The sequence below is a fragment of the Pristiophorus japonicus genome, chromosome 21, assembly GCF_044704955.1.
Source record: "Pristiophorus japonicus isolate sPriJap1 chromosome 21, sPriJap1.hap1, whole genome shotgun sequence".
NCBI lineage: Eukaryota > Metazoa > Chordata > Chondrichthyes > Pristiophoridae > Pristiophorus > Pristiophorus japonicus.
In genome coordinates, this window is record NC_091997.1 from 9,234,016 (window position 1) to 9,258,141 (window position 24,126).

Consider the following 24,126-nt stretch of genomic DNA (forward strand, 5'->3'; position numbering starts at 1 on the left):
GGCCAAAAATGGGCGTTATTTCCAGCATGGGCAGTAAAAATGGTGTTTCAGCTCGCTGGCTTGTTGCCCATTTTCAAAGCTCCTAGTCTCCATTTAAAAAATTGGGCGTTTCCGCGAACAATTTGAAATGGCCGTTAGCGTTAAATCTCTCTGACCTTCTGCCGTAAAGTGTTACTGTCCTTAGCAACGGCATGGCAACGCTAGTTTCCCGCGATTCAGGAGTCATCATTACATGCGCAGAAGAGGAGAGAGAGAGAGAGAGAGAGAGGGAGGGAGCAGAGATAGAGACTAAAAGCGTGTGTGGGCGTGGTGTGTACTTGTTTGACTGTTGTGGGGAGCACGATGGAGATTCACCAGCAGCGAAAAGTCTACTAAACACCAAGAACGTAGCTGGCACCGAGTTTTTGTCCAACAAATAAGATATAACATGGAAGGGATGGAGGAGGCCCTGGAGCTATTAGCCAGGAACACCGATGGCAGAGGGCTCCTAGTGGTCCCGGAAGGCGGCACTGCACCCCAAGGTGCCACACCCGCATTGCCAACGACACGAGAGCCAGGAGGAACATCTTGCTTCTGGCTCGGAGAATGTTCGCACCTCGGAACCGTCCTCTCCCATATCCGTCCAAGCAGCGGTTCTGCAGTCAATCCCTCCCAATGAAGCATCGCCCGAGGAGCTCCTCGGCCAGGTGGCTTGGAGTCAGGAGGGGAAGAGGTAGAGGTGCGTGTGGGGGGGGGAAGCCGGGGCGGGGCGGGGAGGGAGGTGAAAGGCCGCAGGTGTTGTGTGTGTGTCTGGGGCATATTTTTCGGTTGCACCTGCTATTTTGGTGGGAGGGTCGGTGCAAGGGGCGAGGGGGCTACCTTGTTGGTTTGCATTTGTGTTCCGTTTTGCGGGAAATGGGAATCATTGTAATGATATAAATGTGATAAATTTGTTGTGGGCTGGGGCGGGGTATTTTTTTAAAAAAAACATATACTTACAATTTCAGACAAATGTTTTTTTATTTAACAATCTTATTGCGCATTGGCTCAGATGGCTGCACCGTTACACACTGGTAATTCCTTAACATGACAGGGTATAATTACACTTAACTTGAATCAACTTAGAAACATAGAAACTAGGTGCAGGAGTAGGCCATTCGGCCCTTCTAGCCTGCACCGTCATTCAATGAGTTCATGGCTGAACATGTAACTTCAGTACCCCATTCCTGCTTTCTCGCCATACCCCTTGATTCCCCTAGTAGTAAGGACTTCATCTAACTCCTTTTTGAATATATTTAGTGAATTGGCCTCAACAACTTTCTGTGGTAGAGAATTCCACAGGTTCACCACTCTCTGGGTGAAGAAATTCCTCCTCATCTCGGTCCTAAATGGCTTCCCCCTTATCCTTAGACTGTGTCCCCTGGTTCTGGACTTCCCCAACATTGGGAACATTCTTCCTGCATCTAACCTGTCTAACCCCGTCAGAATTTTAAACGTTTCTGAGGTCCCCTCTCATTCTTCTGAACTCCAGTGAATACAAGCCCAGTTGATCCAGTCTTTCTTGATAGGTCAGTCCCACCATCCCGGGAATCAGTCTGGTGAACCTTCGCTGCACTCCCTCAATAGCAAGAATGTCCTTCCTCAGGTTAGGAGACCAAAACTGTACACAATACTCCAGGTGTGGCCTCACCAAGGCCCTGTACAATTGTAGCAACACCTCCCTGCCCCTGTACTCAAATCCCCTCGCTATGAAGGCCAACATGCCATTTGCTTTCTTAACCACCTGCTGTACCTGCATGCCAACCTTCAATGACTGATGTACCATGACACCCAGGTCTCTTTGCACCTCCCCTTTTCCTAATCTGTCACCATTCAGATAAAAGTCTGTCTCTCTGTTTTTACCACCAAAGTGGATAACCTCACATTTATCCACATTATACTTCATCTGCCATGCATTTGCCCATTCACCTAACCTATCCAAGTCGCTCTGTAGCCTCATAGCATCCTCCTCGCAGCTCACACTGCCACCCAACTTAGTGTCATCCGCAAATTTGGAGATACTACATTTAATCCCCTCGTCTAAATCATTAATGTACAGTGTAAACAGCTGGGGCCCCAGCACAGAACCTTGCGGTACCCCACTAGTCACTGCCTGTCATTCTGAAAAGTACCCATTTACTCCTACTCTTTGCTTTCTGTCTGACAACCAGTTCTCAATCCATGTCAGCACACTACCCCCAATCCCATGTGCTTTAACTTTGCACATTAATCTCTTGTGTGGGACCTTGTCGAAAGCCTTCTGAAAGTCCAAATATACCACATCAACTGGTTCTCCCTTGTCCACTCTACTGGAAACATCCTCAAAAAATTCCAGAAGATTTGTCAAGTATGATTTCCCTTTCACAAATCCATGCTGACTTGGACCTATCATATTACCTCTTTCCAAATGCACTGCTATGACATCCTTAATAACTGATTCCATCATTTTACCCACTACCGATGTCAGGCTGACCGGTCTATAATTCCCTGTTTTCTCTCTCCCTCCTTTTTTTAAAAAAGTGGGGTTACATTGGCTACCCTCCACTCCATAGGAATTGATCCAGAGTCAATGGAATGTTGGAAAATGACTGTCAATGCATCCACTATTTCCAAGGCCACCTCCTTAAGTACTCTGGGATGCAGTCCATCAGGCCCTGGGGATTTATCGGCCTTCAATCCCATCAACTTAAACTTTAACGGTCACCAAGGTGATGCACACCATTGATGTATGACCTGCACACGCAGCAGTGTTGCAGCTTTGTAAATACCACCAACGTTCTTTCAAGCAAAGCACTCATTTATGAGCTCCTGACGCAAGAGCCTTGCAGCTATGATGCCACCACGGGCCCTTTCCTGCGGTATAGAGGGGGCAGGAGCATGGCTTCAGCGTCGGCCCGATTGTTTGGCCCGATGTCAGCGTCCACCTCCTCGTCCTATCTCTCCTGAGGTGGACCGCCAGACCCTTCTGGCAATTCTTGTCCCCTCCCGATAGCCAAGTTGTGCAGCATGCAGCACACCACCACGAATTGAGCTACCTGCTCAGGGTGGTATTGCGAGTGGATCTGTGGCTCTCGTTGTATCGCTTCTCAGCTTCAGTGTGGGTGTCACGCAGGGGGGTCATCAGCCAGGTGGCGAGGCCATATCCTTTGTCACCAAGCATCCAGCATTGACCTTGTGGCTGATTGTTAAACAAATCAGATACAGTGCTCTCACGCAGGATGTGAGCATCATGGATGCTGCCCGTAAATTTAGCATTCACTGCCATAATAATTTCCTGGTGGTCGACAACGAGCTGCACATTCAGGAAGTGGAATCCCTTGCGGTTCCTGAAAACCTATGCATCCTGAAAAGGTGCCCACCTCGCGATGTGCGTACAGTCTATTGCTCCCTGCACCTTGGAGAAGTTAGCAATTCGGTGGAATCCAAAAGCCCCCTCAGTCTGAGCCTCCCTGGTCATAGGGAAGTTGATCAAGTCCCTCCTGTGTGTGTACAGGGCTTCAGTGACCTGTCTCATGCAGCAATGTGTGGCATGCAGAGATATACCGCAAACGTCGCAGCCGAGGCCTGAAAGAAACCCGGCGCGTAGAACGACAGTGCCGCAGTGACCTTGATGGACAGTGCAGGCTGATGAGCTGGCACATCTCACTGATAACCTCTTTGTGGAAGCGTAGTCCCTGAAGGCAGTAGGTATCGCACAATTTGAGGTAAGACCACTTCTCCCTGTACTTGGGTGGGGGGGGGGGGGGGGGGGGGGGGCGGGGGAGGGGGTGTAACAGCTGGTCCTCCTCATCAGTCTGGCACATCTTCCATTGGGCACATGATGCTGTCGAATGTACCTTCTGTCATCTCTAGTCTGCAGCATGTGCATGGTCATCAAGAGAGGGAGAGAAAGAGAAATGACAGGCCTCATTCCAACAGCTATCTGTTTTACACTGATTGTTCATAAAGAATGAATGTCCCCACTAAGACACCAAATAAATTCCAATTGTCCACAGTATGATAAGGTGATTGTTCAGATGTTCACATCACCTCAAAACACTTCCAGAATACATCTGAACTCCCCCCCCCCCCCACACCCGAGGTTGAAGCAGAGCAGCCTTTTAAATGATGCAACCTGCGATTTAGAACATGGTGTCCAACCGCTGAATGTATTCCAGTCAGTTCAACTTTTTTTCACAGCGGTTTTTTTGGTGAGCGATATTGTCGGCGAGCTGTGTGCGAGGTGTCGAAAGTAAGGATGGGCGATATACTGAGCATTAGTTTCGGCAAATGTGATCTTTACGACAAAAAACTGTGGGCGGCCGGTATTATTAAATCTCGGCGTTAATTACGTGCCGAAAGTAACGCTGGGCGATATTATGGGCGTTGGGTTCGCTCATTCTGATGATTCAGCCCAAAAAGTGAGCGGGTGGTATTATTTTTTTCTTGGCATTATGCACATGCCGAAAGTAATGCTAAGCGCTAAGTGATCGAGAAATGGGCATCAGCTTCCATTTTGTGCCTAACTGGGCGATACATGGGCGTTGCACCTCATTTCAGCATTAAAATGGACGTTAAGTGGGCTGTATGCGTGCAAAAATAATGGAAAACCTAGCCCCAGATCACTTCTTGATAATTAGGTTTGATTTTACTTATCCATGTGTAGGTGTAATGGATTGAAGAGAGACTGAAACAGCAAGGCTGGCAATACTGGTACAAAAAAAAGTACAAAAAGTGTGACTTGAACTGCAACACAGAAAACAGAGCTTTGGAGATGGTCTGAAACCTTTCTTCCAAATAAGTCTACATTGATATATTCTACTGTCACATGGATAAATAGGATGGCTGCAAGAAATGCATTTTTAAACTTGAAATTTTGCAATGGAATTATATTTTCTTTAAAGAAACCACAGTAAAGGTTTGAGGAATAGGGCACAAAATCCTAAGATATGCATCTATCTATGCATCCCATGTTACTTAACTAATTACCAATCATGGAATGATATTCCCACGAATGCTACAATTTAGGAACCATCATATTCTACAAAGAATTCCATCATCTTGATCTGTACATAAGGGGCCCAAGTTTTGGGCCGCGCCGAGAACGGCGCAGCCCCGACCTGGACGCCCATTATTCGCGCCACAAAGTGCGCCTAAAAAAGAAAAACTTAGATTCTCCGGCACCCTGCTGGTCCTCTTGTGTCAGGTGCGGCACAGCACGAGCAGTTGGGGGCGGAACTAGGTCCCTGCGCTGAAAACAGTGCCGGGACCTCTGCACATGTGCGCCACAATGGGCGCGCATGTGCAGTAGCTCCAGGCACCCAAAACTGTGTGGGAGGGGCCCAAAGCACGCAGCCTCTAGCCCTGGCCTCACTGGGGCTGCGTGCATAAGGCTGCCTCCCACGCCCAGCTCCTGCTTCCCGACCCCGATCCCCGCTCCCCCCCCCCCCCCCCCCCCCGGACCTGACCCGACCCCGACCTCAACCCGACCCGACCCGCCCCCCCCCCCCCCCCCCTGACCTCCCTCTCCCCCCCCCCCCCCCCCCCCCCCGGACCCGACCCAACGCCACCTACCTGTAAATCTGGTGCTGGGGACGGGCCCTGCCCGAAGTCTTGGGCCCGGCCTGTTCAGCCTCCACCCACCCACCCCTCTTCTCCTCCCCCTGCCCCTCCCCTTCCTTGCCCTTCTCCCCCCACCTCCTTCTCCTCCACCCCCTCCTCTCGCTGTCAGAAACACAGACACTGACAGAGAGTGAGACACACACAGACAGACAGAGATAGAGACACTGACAGAGACACACTGGGGGGGGGGGGGGGCCCCGCGGGGGCATCCCAGCATGCTGTTGGAGGGCTCCCGGTGCTGCAGTCGGTAAGTAGAAAATACTTTATTTATTAATTTTTTTTGATTGATTTATTGGTTGATTTATTGATGTTTTTATCATTTATTATTGATGATGGCTCTTTATTTGTAAAACTGAAGTGTTTAAATGTTTGTAAACTTCCCTTTAAACCCCCCCCCCCCCCCATCATTCCCTACGCCTGATTTGTAACCTACGCCTGATTTTCTAAAGTGTAGACAAGGTTTCTTCGAGCGTACAAAATCTTCACTTACTCCATTCTAAGTTAGTTTGGAGTAAGTTTTCACTGCCGAAACTTTGAAAACAGGCATAAATGGCCGGACACGCCCCTTTTGAAAAAAAATTCTGTTCCAAAGTGAAACTGTTCTAACTGACTAGAACTGGAGCAAACTAAATGCCGAGAATTTGAATTTCTAAGATACTCGGTTCTACACCAGTTGCTCCAAAAAATCAGGAGCAATTGAGGCCAAAACTTGGGCCCAAGACCTCTATTTTTATTTAGGTACTGCAGCATCTACAGCAGAGATATACAGGAAGGATTCCTGCATTTCTAACTATGGCACAGTAGTAGGCAGATGACATTCAATAGTGGTCTAGAATTTTTTTTTGAGTATTTAAGGAAGGATACCCAAACTAAACACCGGCCCTTAGCACAGCAGGTATACAGGTTTTGAAATTTCACAAATAGAATGCTGTTTTGACTTTTCACTTCTGGTGATTTAACAGGTAATGCGATTAACTACATTTTCCCAAAATATAACCAATGGCAGGGTCAATAATGTGTATCCAGGACAGCAAGATACAGTTCTTCCTTACAATTTAGGGGAAAATAAAGAGCAAATAAAAATAAATCATGAGGGTTTTTTTTGTATGAAATATTGCACGTGGGGGGTTTTCCTTCAGAGGAATACAATTATTTTAGTTTTTTTTTGAGCAGAATGTGCCCCTATCTATGCACTCAATTCCAGTTCCACTGTACTGCCATAATTTCAACTGGAAGCACCAAATTATTCTCATTAGTTGTCAAATATTCATTAGTGGGGGGAAATTGGATTGCGTATCAACATACAGATGGTTGGCACCTTTGTATCAAGCTCCTTTTGTCCACGATTTTAAAGGACAGCATTAATCCATTGATTAGGACATATCAAGCGTTCGCATAATAAAATTGCACAGCCTGCTCTCACCTCCATTCAGTTTTTGAAGGTTCAAAGAACCATTTGAATTTGTAGTAACTTTCGAGACTTTGTACTTTTTCCTACCCATTAGTCACCATTTCACAAATAGTACTGAAAGTACGCATTTTCTAAAATATTCTTTTAGGAAAAAAAAACCCCGCAGTTTTTAAATCTAGTGAAGATAAATGTGAGAATTACCTCAAAATAATAAAGACAGTTTCGATACTTACATTCATAACCTGTATCCAATTCAAAGGCGTGGATCGTTCTCATAATACCCTCCATAAGTTGTTTAAAGCGAGTGCTTTCCTGCAGACTCCTGAAATGCATGGCAGTATTAGATAAATATTTCAAGATCTATCACAAGAGCTGTATATGGCATGATGGAAAGTGACTGCAGCTCAGATAGCAAATGTAAAATAAACATTACACATTCCTCTGCATTAATTACAATCTGTGTCGATGCACAGCAATGAAAAATAACAACTGAAAACACTCAATTGCCATTAATTTGACAACTCAATTTGACACACTGGCACGATGGACACGGTGGCAGTGAGCTTCCATTAATTGCAGTTATTTTTCTATAGGTGCTGAACATTTTTTCTTGAGTCAGCTCAATGGGTTCTTAATCACTTTTTGCTGGATACAGACTCAGTGAATTCCTTCAAGCAAAAGCTGGATTTGTTTCTGGCTGCTGCGGAGATTACCTCTTACATAAGGCAAGTACTGCAGGGAATTTAATGGCCAGTGATCTCCTGGACTAGTTACGATCGCCTAGATGGGTCGGAGGGGAATTTCCCAGATTTCCCTCCCCCGCCCCAAAATTGGTCTGGGTTTTTAAAAAAGAAAATCTGTTTGGGCTGGATTTATATCACTTAGTTCTACCACTGGTTTTCCAGTGGCATTTAAAAATCACGTTTTTTTTTTAAAACCACCGAAATACCACTTTCACTCAAGGCCACTTTTTTCATCAAATATGACCAGTGGTAGGGTTAACTGTATTTTGTTTTTATTTTTGATCGTGCAACACTCAAAAGTAAAATGCAGGTGGTAAAAATGGCGATATTGATGAATTTACCTCTGGTGGTAATTCGGTGCTGGAGTAGCAGGTAAAAGAAGTGCAGGGTGCGGACTGACGTTTTATTGCTGTTTTTGTTCTTGCTGTTGATGTTGTAGTTGTTCTTGTGTTATTGTTGAAGATTAAAAATTATTTATTTATTGACTTACATTTTTCAAAGTTTACAAGGTGAAACATAACTCTCACTGTTCAAGCAAAACGTTGATTTGAGCTGATGTCCTCAAAAAATCCACTAAAAGCCTCAAATAACTTTAAAATCTAACTCTAAACTCAAAAAGATGTCTGCGTAAAACATGTGGAATGGACTGCAGCTCTGTTTTTTTTTTAAATGGAGTTCGTAGCACTGGATTCAATCAGATAAGACTGCACTTTTCTTGGTGGTAATTTAGGCCAGTGGTAAAAATGGTGGTATTGATGAATTTACCTCTGGTGGTAATTTTCAGTGGTATTTCGGTGTTGCACACTTAATGACATCGTAAAAACAGCAAAAAAAAAGATTGGTGGTATTTTTTAACCACCGGTGGTAAATCACTGATGAATACCAGTGGTATTTCGGTGCTAAATCATGAAATCAGCGATATTTCAGTGGTCATCTGCAATGAATTTACCACAGGTGGTATTTTCGGTGGTAAATGATCAAAAAAATGACAAAAGTCCAGCCTGTTTTTTTTTGCCTCTCCCAGGCGATCACATGGTATCGGGTTATATGCTGTGATACACAAGGTATCGCAATTGTGTTAGACAGGCTTGATGGACCAGATGGTCTTTACCAGTCCGTCATTTTTCATATGTATTTGTTACCTGCCCCAATTTTGCCCAATTTGAACACAGATACTGTTAAAATCAGACATTTTGCCCTGATTGCAGCTTTTCATTATATTTTTAAGTCTCTGAATAATCTGGTGAAATGTGTGTTTTTTCTGACTGTGAAAACCCAAATTTTGACGCGAAACCCCTCAAATAATGTGCAACGCAAGTGTTGGAAGATACCCAGGTCAGGCAGCATCTGTGGAGAAAGAAACAGAGTTAGCGTTTCAGGTCGCTGACCTAAAATGTTAACTCTGTTTCTCTCCCCACAGATGCTGCCTGACCTGCTGAATATTTCCAGCATTTTCTGTTTTTAATCACAGATTTGCAGCATTGCAGTATTTTGCTTTTGTATTGAAAAATACCTTATTGTACTTAATACAAACTAGAATCCTAAACACACTTTGGCATGGTCTGGAAAAGAAAATAATCAATCTGAAAGCACCTTGGAATGTTTTACTAATTAAAAGGTGCTATATAAATGCAAGTTATTATTGAAAAACAAATGTACTAATTGATGAAAAACTCGTGGAAAACAAGGGAGCATGAACTCCATTAGCCGCTGAACGTTAAGTGCAGTAGTGCTATGTGGGTGATACTTAACGAGTCAGAAGTATGGAGCAGATATTAGTACAACTAACCAACCAAAATATACCTAATTAGAGTATAATTTTTACTACTGCAATTCAAGATATACCAATGCATGGACCCTCCTGAAGATTGTTTTTTTTTGGCTTGGGTAAAGTGTCCCCAAAATAGAGCATGCAAAAAAAAAAAGGTGCTTGATATATTTATTTACCTTAGCGTTGACCTACCTCTTGGTAAGTGCATGCTTACACAATGGGCACTGTACAGTACCTTTCTTCTTACCAAAAAGCTTCGACATACAAAACCTTCACAAAAGAATTAAAAGAAAATGTTTTAAGTTAGCTGGAAAAATAGCAGCACAAATTAAATAAATGTTTTAATAATTGCACAAGATCATTGCACATTGGTAAATTTCCAATGAAAAACGTGCAGGACAAGACAGTCGCAAATTCTGTTTTATAATCACTTCGATAAGAACCAATGTGCAATCAAAATGTCAACATTCTGATGCATCTCCAGTGGCATTGCTCACAAGCAGTTATTTCTGGAACATAGTTATGATATTTATTGGATAATCTAGCCTGCCTCTAAGACTGCAGCTGTTAGTTGGAAAAAATTCAATTAGTTGTAGCTATGTATACATGACTGAGGTCAGTAATAGAGAATTTGTAACGGCTTGTAAATTTCAGGCTTCAGGTCAGTGAACTTTTATTTTGGAACAGGTTAACATAGAAACATAGGGCCCAAGTTTCCGCCTGATTTTTAGGAGCAACTGGTGGAGAACGGACTATCTTAGAAATCGCAATTCTCCACATTTTTTTTTTCTGCAGTTCTAGGCAGGTAGAACAGTACCACTTTGGAACAGAATTTTTTCTTCAAAAGGGGGCGTGTCCGGCCACTGACTCCTGATTTCAAAGTTTCCACAGTGAAAACGTACTCCAAACTACGGTAACTTAGAATGGAGCAAGAGAAGATTTTTGTGGAACTGAAAAAACCTGTTCTACACATTAAAAAATCAGGCGCAGGTTACAAATTAGGCGTCCAGAACGAGGGGGGGGGGGGGGGGGGGGGAGAGGAAGGGAAGTTATTAAATTCTATAATAAATCCTTATTTATACTTCTACAAATAAATCCAATCTGAATAAACATTTATAAGCAAAGTAAAGATTAAATAAACCATCTTCCTACCTGTGTGAAAGTGCTTCAGCCATCGTTCGTTCCCGCGGGGGGAGCTGTTCCGTTCGTTCCCATGGGGGGAGGGGGGGGGGGGGGGGAGAGCCCTTCCCTTCGTTCCCGCGGGGGTGGGGGGGAAGCCCTTCCGTTCGTTCCCGACGGCGGGCGGGGGTGGGGAGGGAAACGGCTGCCTCAACTTTGAGGCTTCCTGCACCTTCTCAATGCTGCAAGAAGCCTCAGTGCTGATCATGTGCTTTTATTAAAAAATGTTCAAAAATTAAACAGCTACAAAGAACTACAAAAATGGCCAAGTGCCAATGTTTCCTTCACACTGCGCGTGCGCGAACGCTCCAACGCGCATGCGCAGGGTTGCCGGCAGGAAAAAAAACTAATTTAAATGGTACCCGCACCCTCTCACTTACAAAATCGGCGCGAGTGTAGGCTCTGCCCCCCTGGGCGCCGCGCCAGGCAGACAAGGAGCTGCAGGGCGCTCGAGAATAGCGCGTTTTTTTTTTTAGGTGCCGTTTTTTATCGTGTGTAAACTTGGGCCCATTGAAAATAGGTGTAGGAGTAGGCCATTCGGCCCTTCGAGCCTGCACCACCATTCAATAAGATCATGGCTGATCATTCCCTCAGTACCCCTTGATCCCCTTAGCCGTAAGGGCCATATCTAACTCCCTCTTGAATATATCCAATGAACAGTGTGGGCAGGTTGTTTTACATTGGTTACAAAGTGCAGCATAGGAGGTTGGGGGGGATGAGCACTAGATACCAGATTTTTGTACATTTCAGTAATTAAAAACTTTTTTAAAATCAAACATTTAGACTAACTTTTTCTTTAAGCAGCTATCTCAGTTTACGATCATACATCATCATTATCATAGGCAGTCCCTAGAACGAGGATGACTTGCTTCCACACCAAAAGGGATGAGTTCACAGCTGTTTCAATAAAGGACCAGATATTCCAGTCCTGAACTCCAGAAGATGGAAGATGCCGGTGCGTGGATTTTTTTTAACGTGTGGTGACCGTTGCACATCAGCCACCACACAGGTTTGACAGAGCTAGGCCTTTATCCAGTGGCAAGGGTAACCAGGACAACTGGAGACCTGCTCTGCTGCACGGACCTAGTGCGCACAAATATCGCAGTGTGGGCTGGCCCGTGCTGCCCCTGGGCCCTCGCCTCTTCTGGGCCCCATACCAGTCATACATCACGGCATAGATATTTACATTTTAACATGGCAGTACATTGGGGACTCTTCCAAACTAGAGGGTTTTACACACACAAATACTCGGGAACCAAGCCCTATAATTCAAATCTAAATAATTCTTTGTGATTGGTTCAGTCTTGCGATTTATTGACAGCTCTTTTTTTGAAATGAGTGCCAGCTTTTTGTTTTTAAATCTAAAAAGAGTCTCAGCAACTTTTTCCAAAAGGTTATTTAAATGAATTGTCTAAATCTAGGAGAATTAATCTGGAATATTCAAGAGTTAGGCCACATCACTTTACTTGCTTTATAGTGAGAAAATAAGAAAAATCACATGAATATATATAAAAAATGTTAATTCAGAATAATGGTAATTCAGTATAGAGGATGTGAAAAAAATGATTGAGGAGCTAGAGTATAGCTTCTATTGTAAATAAGAGTTGTATATATTGTTATTTATTTGCTTGCTTATCTAACGCAAACACATTTTCTTGACAGTCAATGTCTGAGCCAAGTTTTCTTTACCCCATACTTCTGCATGAGCACATTTAGCTTGCAAAAAGGGTTGAGCCAGTAATGTCCGGCAAACCAAGTTAGTGATTTCCGAGACAATATGATTTTTTTTTTAAACCACTAGCAGCAACACTAAGTAATACGATTTCAGGAAAAAAAAGCAGATATTTTACTTACCGACAGAATTGATGATCACATTTTGTTGATATTGGTTCTTTCATTAATTCTAAGCTAATATAAAAATGAAAGGATTAATCGATGAATGCGATACATAACCCAGGAAAAAACAACAACCAGGAACAACCAACAATGATGAGAAAATATTTAAGTATTTACAAACCAGCGTGGGAATATCTGACATTACTTTATTAGCTTATTTGGAGATGACTCAGAATCAAGAAGCATCAGAATCTAGCATGGTTAGGTACTAGAGCATAAAGTTTTTTGTATAAACAAAGATGTAAAAAATTACAGAGAAAGTGCAGTGTACAGGACATAACGGCGGGTATATAAATATACTGCCCAAAGGAACCAATTAGACATAATTTTCTGGTAAATTGCATTCAAAATGAACAGCACCTCAGATCATATAATTCTGATACTGCAGAAACATATGAAATTGTGACTCACCATATTGGACATTCCAAATTCTTCAGCATTAAGGACAGAACCTGGTGCACACGTTCAATCTCTAACTTGCACAAAGACATTTCTGTCTTCTTTGTTTTGATGGCTTCTGCAAATAAATTTGTACCTTATTAGAGAAAGAACCGTATAACTTGGTTGGTCTTTTTCCAAAATTAAGTATGATTATACATAAACTGCAATTTAATGGAGCAGTATCTCAACTTCTAAATGATGCGAGTCTTATCACTTTCTACCGTTCTTACTGCTCGACTTCCTCAGAGGCCATCATGATAGAATATTAAAGCATACAATTCAAAGGAGAGTATAATAAAAATATATTTTGCAGTTGCAAGGAAATTGAAAACAGATATCCAATATACAGGCATTAGTAGTTAGATGTGGACAGAAGCCAGTCACAAGTGGCAAGTTAGTGCAATGAGCCGAGAGGTTACTTCTGTGGGAGAAAGCCAAATTCATAGCTGCAACTCGAGGCGTTCAAGGAACTGGAGCCAATGTAGGCCAGCGACAACAGGGGTGATGCATGAACAGAACTTGAGGCAAGTTAGGATACGCTCAGCGTTTTGGATGAACTTAACTGGGTGGAAGATGGGAGAGCGGCCAGGAGAGCATTGGAATAGCACAGATGAGGAGTTCAGCAGCAAATGGGCTGAGACAGGGGCGGAGATGGGTGTTATTACAGAGGTAGAAGTAGGCGGTCCTGGTGATGGAAGACGATATGGCGGTCGTAAGCTCAACTCGGTCAAATAGGATATTAAGGTTGCGAACTGCCTGGTGCAGCTGAAGCTAGTGGCCAGGGATATGATTTTTTTTTTAAACAATTGAGTCTCCCTGGTTATTAACTGACCAGTCAAATCTCACTCAGTAGAAATGCTTCTCCTAGATCAGAAGTTCGCAAATGGATTCTAATGCACATAGAAAAAAATCTAATGGCCTGGAATTATGGCAGGGACGACGTTCGCCATTATTCCGCCTTTAAAACTGACTGCAACTTTGGGATTTGGCACACACGCGGGCAGAAATCCCAAAGTTGTGGTCGGTCAATTACAGCTTCGAAAAGGGCTGTACTGTGCCACTCCAATCTGACAACTTTGGCTCTTCTGCAGTAATTACACTGTTAAATTCCCCACTAAAAGTTAGACCCAAAGGGATTAGGTGTAACTGAGGGTTTAACAGCGTATTCACAGCTAAACAAATATTAAGGGCCCGGAAAACTAATTTTAATTTTGTGCAGTGTGAAAATAGTTCATTTTAATAAAAATTAAAATGCAAAAAACTTTTCAAAAAATGTAAAATTAAATATTTTTAAAGTTTGTTCATCTTTATTTCAGGTTTGCCTTTCCCCTGCCATGAGAACCCCAAATCTAGCCTTTGCTCTCTCACTATTTTAAAAGTTATAATTAAGAGCTTATTCACTTCATTGCTCGCTTTCTGTGAGAATTTTGCCTTTTGATTGGCTGCTTATATAGCCTGTTGACGTCACAGCAGTTCGCACAAGGGAATCCCCACTATAGTCCGTTGAATTGCATTGAAGGTCGGAAAAACCCAAAGTTCTCGACACGGGGATTGCGAGATCCTTGTGCGCTTTGCTGCTGACCGCAAAATCTGGGGCAATATGCTTTCCTGTTTTCCAGGAACCAATCAAGACACAGTTCAAAGCTTACTTCCCAGTCATTGAACACATTTCAAATTCCTCAATGTGCAGGCACCTCCGATCTTTCTCTGGAGATCATACAGAAAACTCACTACTTACTATAAGCAATACCACGGGAAATTGCAATTTGAAACTAAACGCACTTTGATTCAGGCCCTTAAAGAACACAATTCTTGTTTAAGCTCGAGGAACAGCACCTTATCTTTCGATTAGGCGCTTTACAACCTTCCGGACTCAATAATGAATTCAACAATTTCAGATCATACCCACTGCTCCAGTTTTTTCCAGACAGCAGTTACTGGTAATGATTCTGCATGCGTCGGTTTAAACTCCTCTAGACCTATATTTTGTTTCTTTTCTTGGTCCATTATTTCCCCCTTTTGCCGTGCACCATGCCTCTCATTTAATCACTCCCGCCTTCCTTCTTTTTTCGGCAGTCCTTCGAGAGTCGCGCATGGCTTGCTTCCACGCTAATATGAGTTCTCAGGTGACTGAGGAGTCCAATGTAGGACCTGCAGTCTCGGTCACAGGTGGGGCAGACGGTGCTTGGGCTGTCGTGCGCTCCTTCCGCTGTTTGTACTTGGTTTCCGCACACTCCCGGCGAAAAGACTCGGTGTTCGGCGCCTTCCCGGATGCTTCTCCTCCATTTTGAGCTGTCTTGGGCCAGGGGTTCCCAGGCGTCGGTGAGGACGTTGCACTTTCAAGGAGGCTTTGAGGGTGTCCTTGAAGCATTTCCTCTGCCCACCTGGGGCTTGCTTGCCGTGTCGGAGCTCTGAGTAGAGTGCTTGTTTTGGGAGTCCAATATCGGGCATAGGGATGATGTGGCCCGTCCATCGGAGCTGATTGAGCATCGTCAATGCTTCGATGCTGGCCTGAGCAAGAACATAGACGTTGGTGCATCTATCCTGCCAATTGATTTGCAGGATCTTGCGGAGGCAGCGTTGGTGGTACTTCTCCAGTGCTTTGAGGTGCCTGCTGTACATAGTCCAGGTCACTGAAGCATATAGGAGGACGAATATCGCTACTGCTCTGTAAACCATGTGCTTGGTGCCGGGTTTGAGATCCTGGTCTTCAAACACCCTCTTCCTCAGGCGACCGAAGGCTGCACTGAAGTCATTGACGTCTGCCCTTGTTGACAGTAGGCTCCCGAGGTATTGAAAATGGTCCACAATGTTCAAGTCCTCATCGTGGACCTTGATAATTGGGGGGGGTGGGGGGCAGTACTGTGTGGCGGGGGCAGTTTGGTAGAGAGCTTTTGTCTTACAAATGTTTAATGCAAGACCCATACTCTCGTACGCTTCGGTGAAGGTGTTGATGATGGTTTGGAGTTCGACCTCAAGAGTGTGCACAAACGCAAGTGTCGATTGCATACTTTAATTCAATGACAGAGGATGGGATGACCTTGGATCTGGACTGGAGGCAATGGAGGTTGAACAGTTTCTCATTTGTTGTGTAGATTAGCTCCACTCCAGCGGTGAGCTTATTGAGGGAGAGATGGAGCATTGCAACAAGGAAGAGAGAGAAGAACGTTGGTGCAATGACACAGCCTTGTTTGACCCCAATCTGCACGTGTATTGGGTCTGTGGTGGATCCGTTGGTCAAGTTCACGGCTTGCATGTCATCGTGAAGCAGGTGGAGGATCCTGACGAACTTCTTTGGGCAGCCGAATTTGAGGTGGACACTCCATAATCCCTCCTGGTTGAGTGTCGAAGGCCTTTGCAAAGTCAAAGGCGGCCATGTACAGAGGCTGGTGTTGTTCCCTGCATTTTTCTTAAATTTGACATGCGGTGAAGATCATGTCCATTGTACCCCTTCGTGGGCGGAACCAGCATTGCGACTCTGGAAGGAGCTTTTCGGCCACTGGGAGAAGGCGATTTGAGGAGGATTCTTTCGATTCCCCGTGGCAGACAGCAAGGAAACTCCTCTGGCAATCAGACTGGTGATCTTTCTTGAAGATGGTCACAATTACAGCGTCCGAGATCCACTGGCATCCTCTCCTCCTTCCAAATAAGGGAAATGAGTTCACAGATTCGCGCCAATAGTGCTTCTCCGCCATGCTTTAGTGCTTCGGCAAGGATTCCATCTGCTCTGGAGGCCTTATTGTTCTTCAGTTGTCAAATGGCCTTTTCAACCTCATGCCGGGTTGAGGTTATGGGTAGCATGCTGCGGGATGGAGTTGAGGACACTTGCGTCAAAGACAGAGTCTTGGTTAAGGAGATCTTCGAAGTGCTCCATCCAGCGGGCACTGACTGGCTCTCTAACCTTGAGGAGTACCTCTCAGTTCTTGGCCCTCCGTGGGGTCAGACCTTGGATGCTTGGGCCGTACGCGGTCTTGACTGCGCTAAAGAATCCATGAATGCCGTGGTTGTCGGCTAGTTGCTGGATCTTCTGCGCTTTTCCCACCCACCACCTGTTCTTTAGGTTGAGAGTTTTATGTTGGACCTCGGCCTTCAGACGTCTAGAGCTGCTTCCTTGCTCTCGAGTTGTGTTGCTGTTTCCAGTTCAAAATTGCCTTGCGCTTGTAGCATATCAGCTCCTAGATCTCCTAGTCGTTCTCGTCGAACCCGTCTTGATGTTTTCTGGTGGAGTGAATCACAGCTGCTAATTATGGAGGCCTTGAGGGCAGAGCAGGCACGGTGGACATTCTGCGTCTCTGATTCACTGGAAATAGTCAGCTTGGTTGTGAGGCGCTGGCTGAACAGAGCTTTCTTAGCAGGGTCTTTGAGTGCTCCAGCATTGATTTTCCTGTGGCATCGTTTCTGTTGCCGCCGCAGTTTTGCGGTTACATTGATGGAAATTACAGAGTGGATCAGGTGGTGGTCAGTCCAGCAGTCATCAGCTCCTGTCATGGCGCGTGTGATGCCGACGTCCTTGCAGTCCCTCGCTCAGATGGTGACGAAGTCGAGCAGATGCCAGTGCTTAGAGCGAGGATGTTCCCATGATGCATTGTACTTGTCTCACTGACAGAATACGGTGTTGGTTATCACAAGGCCATCTTCTAAGCATTTCGTCAGGAGTAGGGTAACCGTTGATATTGGCTTTCCTTACCCCCTCTCTGCCGATCGCACCTCCCCAGGGGTCTGTGTCCTTTCTAACTCTGCCGTTAAAGTCACTGAGGAGGATCAGTTCTTCGCCCGGTGGGACTCGGGTCAGGGATTGTTTAAGGCTGGAGTAGAATTCCTCTTTGATCTCGTCTGTAGCTTTCAGTGTTGGGGCGTACACGCTGATAACCGTAGTGCAATGGTTCCGGGCTAAGGTGAGCCGTAGGGTTCATTTATCCCGCAAGGGCAGTCTCCGAGACGCCCAACTACTCATTTTTTATGGTGAAGCCCACCCCATGGAGGCGGTATATTCTTCTTCTGGTTTACCTTTCCAGAAGGTGGTGTAACCACCACCTTACAAAAGCAAAATACTGTGGATGCTGGAATCTGAAATAAAAAACAGAAAATGCTGGAAATCTCAGTGGGTCAGGCAGCATCTATGCAGAGAAAAACAGAGTTAACGTTTCGGATCATCAACCTTTCATCAGTACTGGCGAATGTTTGAAAAGAACACATTCTTAAGAAGCACTGAAAGGGGGAGAGGAAGAAAGACCAAAAGGGAAGATCAGTGATAGGCAGGAAAGATTAAAGACAAAAGGGATAATGTGCCGAATTGATATAGTAATGACAGAAGTTAGAAAAAGGTTAGTCTGGTTAGGGGGTGAATGGCGGAATAATGACCAACTGCCATTTGGAGACGAAGAGTAAAAAAAAAAAAGAGTAAAAAAAATATAAAATGGGGGGGGCCAAAGATGGCCAGAGTTTGTGCTCTGAAATTGTTGAACTCTATGTTGAGTCCAGAAGGTTGTAAAGTGCCTAAACGAAAGATGACATGCTGTTCTTCGAGCTTGCGTTGAGCTTCATTGGAATAGTGCAGAATCCGAGGACAGAGATTTCAGTTTGGGAGTGGAGTGGAGAATTAAAGTGACAGGCGACCGGAAGTGCAGGGTCACTCTTACGGACTGAACGGAGATGTTCCGCAAAACCGTCACCAAATCTTCACTTGGTCTCCCCAATGTAGAGGAGTTTTGGTTTCCATATTTACAAAAGGATATACTTGCTTTGGAGGCAGTTCAGAAAAGGTACACTAGGTTGATTCCAGAGATGAGGGGGTTGACTTATGAGGAAAGGTTGAGTAGATTGGGCCTCTACTCATTGGAATGCAGAGGATTGGGAGGTGATCTTATCAAGGCGTATAGGATTGTGAGGGGGCTTGACAAGGTGGATGCAGAGAGAATGTTTCCACTGATGGGAGAGACTAGAACTAGGGGGCATAATCTTAGAATAAGAGGCCACCCATTTAAAACGGAGACGGGGAGAAATTTCTTCTCTCAGAGGGTTGTGGATCTGTGGAATTCATTGCCTCAGAGAGCTGTGGAAGCTGGAACATTGAATAAATTTGCGATAGACAGTTTCTTAACCGATAAGGGAATAAGGGGTTATGGGGAGCGGGCAGGAAAGTGGACACTCTTCCATGATTGGTTTAGCCAAGATCGTATTAAATGGCGGAGCAGGCTCAAGGGGCCGTATGGCCTACTCCTGCTCCTATTTCTTATGTTATGAGGAGACCACATCGTGAGCAGCGAATACAGTATACCAAATTGAAAGTAGTACAAGTAAATCACTGTCACCTGGAAGGAGTATTTGCAGCCCAGGATAATGGGAAGGGAGGAGGTAAAAGGGCAGGTGCTGCATCTCCCGCGCTTGCACGGAAAGGTGCTGTGGGAAGGGGAGGGGGTGCTGGGGTGACTGTGTAATGGACCACCAGGGTGGCGCGAAGGGAATGATCCCTTCGGAATGCTGAGAGGGGAGGGGAGCGGAATATGTGATTGTTGATGGGTTCACGCTGGATGTGGCGGAAATGGCGGAGGATGATCCGTTGAATGTGGAGGCTGGTAGGGTGAAAGGTGAGGACAAGGAGAACCCTGTCATGGTTCTGAGAGGGAGGAGAAGGGGCGAGAGCAGAGGTATTGTTACCACCATCTTGTTCCTTGAGCTGGCCTACCCCTGCCCTCTGCGTCTCACTTAGGGTGGCGATGTCTGTCAAATCGTCTGAGTACCCGGACAACGATAGCAGTACAGCATTCTGGTCTGTCGCAGTTGGGGTTGTCCATGAGGGTCCTGACGTTCTAGGTCCCGAACTTCATTTTTAAAGTGTGGAAGATGCCTGTGCGTGACTTCTTTTAATGCGGGTTGGCCGTTGAACACACCAGCTACCACACGGGCTTGGCAGAGCAAGGTCTTGCTGGATCCTGGGGCACTGTTTCTTATAAGAACATAAGAAATAGGAACAGGAGTAGGCCATGCGGTCCTTCGAACCTGCTCCGTCATTCAATAAGGTCATGGCTAATCTGATCATGGACTCAGCTCCACTTCCCTGCACGCTCCCCATAACCCCTTATCCGCTGCCGGTGGTGTCTCCTCAAAGGTCGGGTCGGTGCTGGGTCCTGGGGCGCTGCTCCTGTGTTCTGCTGCCAGTGGTGGCTCCTCCCAGATCTGCGCCGACACGAGATAGCCACCGCAAGAACCAGTGCGAGCCGACCCAAGGGGGACAAAATCGAAGTATGACATCACTGGAATTGGCTTGAGGACCTGTCGAAAGGAGGGGTGTGTGCTGGCTGCATGCGTGCATACTTGGCCCATGCAGCGGAACCTGGTCTCCTGCCTTCCAGACCCTCCCTTTTGTTCTTTCCTCCCCAACCCCTTTTCCCAACCCTGCACTTGCTTAAAATCTCTAATTTTTTCCAGTTCAGACGGAAGTCATCAACCTGAAATGTTAACTCTGTTTCTCTTTCCACAGATGCTGCCTGACCTGCTGAGTATTTCCAGCATTTTCTGCTTTCTTTCCGTCTTTCGGACGAGATGTTAATCCGAGGCCCCGTCTGCTCTCTCGCAGACGTAAAAGATCCCATGGCACTATTTTGAAGAGGAGCAGGGGAATTATCCCCGGTGTCCTGGCCAGTATTTCTCCCTCAGATCAACCTAACAATAAAACAGATTATCTGGTCATTATGTGGGAGCTTGCTGGGCACAAATTGGGTGCTGCGTTCCCCACATTACAAAAGTGAGCACACTCCAAAAAGTACCTCATTGGTTGCGAAGCGCTTTTGACACATCCGGTGGCCGTGAAAGGCGCTATATAAATGCAAGTCGGGGTCTCTCATTTCAGATTTCCAGCAACCGCAGTATTTTGCCGAGTTTATTTTGACGGTTTCGCAATCAGTTTCGCACAGATCATAAATTTTTATTCTCGATATTCACAGCCGGACATTAAGCCGGCAAAACAAGGCTAAGTTTGTTGACAGCGCCACGAAGTAGAAGTGCGCTGCACAAATGCTGAATGATTTTAGCGCGTTACTTGCTGCAGCCGGCGAAGTTTGTTTGAACAACAGGTTGCACAATTCATGCAGCACTGGAGCTTTCCCATTGTTTGAACGCCTGGATTTGAAAAGCAGCGACAGGAAACATTTCCCCCCTTCCCTCGCCGGCCTTTGCCGGTTACAATTACCGACACCAACCCACGGTGACCAACTGCGCCTGATTCCAGTTCACTCCTCAATCACAGGGCCCCAGGACCCCCAGGGCGCCAAGGCCCGTCACTGGAAACACACAGCAATCCCAGCACACTTTTTTCACCAACCTATCCCTCGTACCTGGAGCAGCGAACAGCCCCGACCCGTGCACAGCGGCCCAGCAGCGGCGATCTCCCAACGGCCTGGCCGCTTCCTCTCAGAGCGCCGCCTCCGCCATGTTTTGGTTTTCCCGCATTTCTCGCCCGTCAGGTCGTCATGGTGCGTGACGTAACACACAACGCACGGGCGCGTGACGTTTCACGCGGCGTGAGTACACGTGATCCCGATGACGTATCGGGCCAATTGTCCGCTTGAAAATATCATGACGTCAGACGCAGCCCTTCGGCTTTGACTTTCGACTGACGAGACGGCGGCGGCGGCGGCGGACCTCCTGCCGCTCCGCATTTCCGAGCCGCGGCTCCCATTCTCCCGAAGACACTCCGTTGGGTATTTTTTTTGGAGGAGGAGGAGGAGAGAGGTGGCGGGGCGGGAGGGAGTGACTTTGGCAGCAGGCGGCAAACCCCGATTTTTATTTATAAATGTGTGGTGTAGTGCGGAGACGAGCGTCACTTCCTGTCAGCTGACGGCGCGCCGGCCAATGCGAGGCGGTGTTTACAATCCGGGCCGGGGTGGCTGCCGGGTAATGCCAGGGGGGGTGTGATGTAAACAGAGGAGACGGCGCTGGAGAATCGGACATCTGAGACCCCCACCCCCCTCCCCGCCGCAGCCAGCTCAAAGTGTGAGGGAGGTGAACAAATCAAGAATAGCCGGGCCCCTACGACGGCCCAGCCCAGCCACTAAACCAACAGGAAGGTGCGGCCGCCCGCGCAGCCATGGAGGAGCAGATCAAACTGAACGTGACCAGCGGCGGAGAGACTCAAACTTTCCTGGTGTGCGGCTCGGAAAAGACGACATGGGCGGATCTGGAAGCCATGGTGAGCGGGCGGGTGGGAAGCCAGCCTCGGTGCCGGGCCCAGCTGTGGCTGTGTGGGGGGTGAGGGTGCAGGCGTTTGATGGAGCACTTGGACCTGGGCCCTGCCAACCACCTGACACAAGGAAGTGGGCCCCGAATATTATCGATCTGTGGCCTGACCACACGGGCTGCAAAAAGAGGCAATTCGCAGTTTGGTTTCACTCAAAATGTTTCCGCTTTTCACGTAGATGTTTTCTATTTTAGAAATTGGATTGATTTTTTTTTTAAATTAAACTGTGCCGTTGTGTAGCTTGTTTTCCTAAATTTCCTCATCTTCCCCCCCCCCCCCCCCCCCCCATACATTATACTTTATAAAAGTTTGGGTGTGGAAGTTACTTGCAGAATTTATCCTGCGATTTTCAGACGTTGCAGTTTATTTGTATAGTTTCTTAATATCATTTTCAAATTGTGTTACCTGTTTCCCAAATCTATATAATTTGTTGTTTCTTTAATCTTTCTGGCCTGCGTCAGACATGAAGTTGATTTATCCAATCGTTTTTCACACTTTTTAGCTGATGCCTTGCGTAATAGATCATGGTGGTTCACCTAGCTCTCTGAGTTAAAAGAAACATTTTGATTAGATGTAGTATATGTCAGTACATTGTTAATCATTGTAAATATGTACTTTAGAATATGCTGCTACCCTGCTCAGTGTTTTCAAATGAGTGAACGCCAGTTTGAGAGTTTGCTTAGATACACATACACATATCCTGTTTGCGTTAGAAAGATAATGCTGATGTGGCATTCCTATGGATGTTACCAGGAATGGTGTACAGTTTGAGATCCAGAATTTGTTTATAGTATGCTGTATCCTGAGAAATACTGGTATGATACCCCTCTCAGTATGAATTTATCATGTATAGGCTGGTTAACAAATGTGCAGTTTAGCAGCCATTTTTAGGTGGTCTAAAACCTGTTCTGTAAACAGGCTGCTTGTAGATGGTAATATTCTAATTTTTGGCATACCTGGCTGAAGCTCTGTTTATGAGGCATTTGTTGAGTGGGCAAAATCCCAAGTTCTTAGGCAGTACATTTTTTAGTATATTATTTGGATCTTAAATGATCTACAAGATCACCAGTTTTTGTGTTCTAATACTTTGTGTAAACTTGTATCTACAATCCAATTGGCTTTATATTTGTATCGTGCTGAAAAGTCAATGGTTGTAAATGATTTTATAACATTTTATACTATTGGTAGAAAGATCAAAATATTCCATCAAATAAGTCTGAATTGTAAGATGTTCTTGTAGGTTGTAGATGTTTACAAATGGCCAAAAAGGTATTAATGAAAGTTCAGTGAATTGATGGATAAAAGAAATGTTTTTAATTTTTCCTTGATCTTGGTGAGTTTTTTGTGCTCGTCATAAGAGTTTGGAGATTTAATTTTTTTTCACCCCATATCAACATCAAGATTTATCATCAAGCTGGGTTAGATCAAAGCTAAAACCCTTCCAACAACACCATAGCAATGTGCCTTACTAAACCAATGTGATATTCCTTTTTTTATTCGTTCCAAGATGTGGGCGTGCTGCCAAGTCCAGCATTTATTGTCCATCCCTAATTGCCCTAGAGAAGGTGATGGTGAGCCGCCTTGAACTGCTGCAGTCCTTGTGGTGAAGGTGCTCCCACAATGCTGTGAGGGAGTGCGTTCCAGGATTTTGACCTAGTGACGATGAAGGAATGGTGATAAATTTCCAAGTCAGGATGGTGTGTAACATGTAGGGGAACTTGCAGGTGATGGTGCTCCCATGCGCCTGCTGCCCTTGTCCTTCTAGGTGGTAGAGGTCAAGGGTTTGGGAGGTTCTGTTGAAGAATCCTTGGCGAGTTGCTGCAGTGCTACT

General features: G+C 45.6%; 2 protein-coding genes across 6 annotated transcripts in view; one reads left to right on the forward strand and one right to left on the reverse strand.

Annotated features, from left to right (window-relative positions):
• The window catches only part of LOC139233819 (breast cancer type 1 susceptibility protein homolog), a 105,655-nt gene extending 83,926 nt beyond the window's left edge, over window positions 1–21,729 (reverse strand). For all 3 annotated transcript variants that reach the window (XM_070864370.1, XM_070864369.1, XM_070864368.1), the window contains exons 1-5: window positions 21,394–21,729; window positions 13,031–13,136; window positions 12,578–12,631; window positions 9,737–9,814; window positions 7,264–7,352 (exon numbers count right to left, since the gene is read on the reverse strand). In XM_070864370.1, coding sequence (XP_070720471.1) covers window positions 7,264–7,352; window positions 9,737–9,814; window positions 12,578–12,631; window positions 13,031–13,110 — 301 coding nt within the window. In that variant the 5' untranslated portion in view covers window positions 13,111–13,136; window positions 21,394–21,729. The remainder of the gene's footprint in view (window positions 1–7,263; window positions 7,353–9,736; window positions 9,815–12,577; window positions 12,632–13,030; window positions 13,137–21,393) is intronic.
• Window positions 21,672–24,126, forward strand: part of nbr1a (NBR1 autophagy cargo receptor a) — a 61,552-nt gene continuing 59,097 nt past the window's right edge. For all 3 annotated transcript variants that reach the window (XM_070864371.1, XM_070864374.1, XM_070864373.1), the window contains exon 1: window positions 21,672–22,247. In XM_070864371.1, coding sequence (XP_070720472.1) covers window positions 22,146–22,247 — 102 coding nt within the window. In that variant the 5' untranslated portion in view covers window positions 21,672–22,145. The remainder of the gene's footprint in view (window positions 22,248–24,126) is intronic.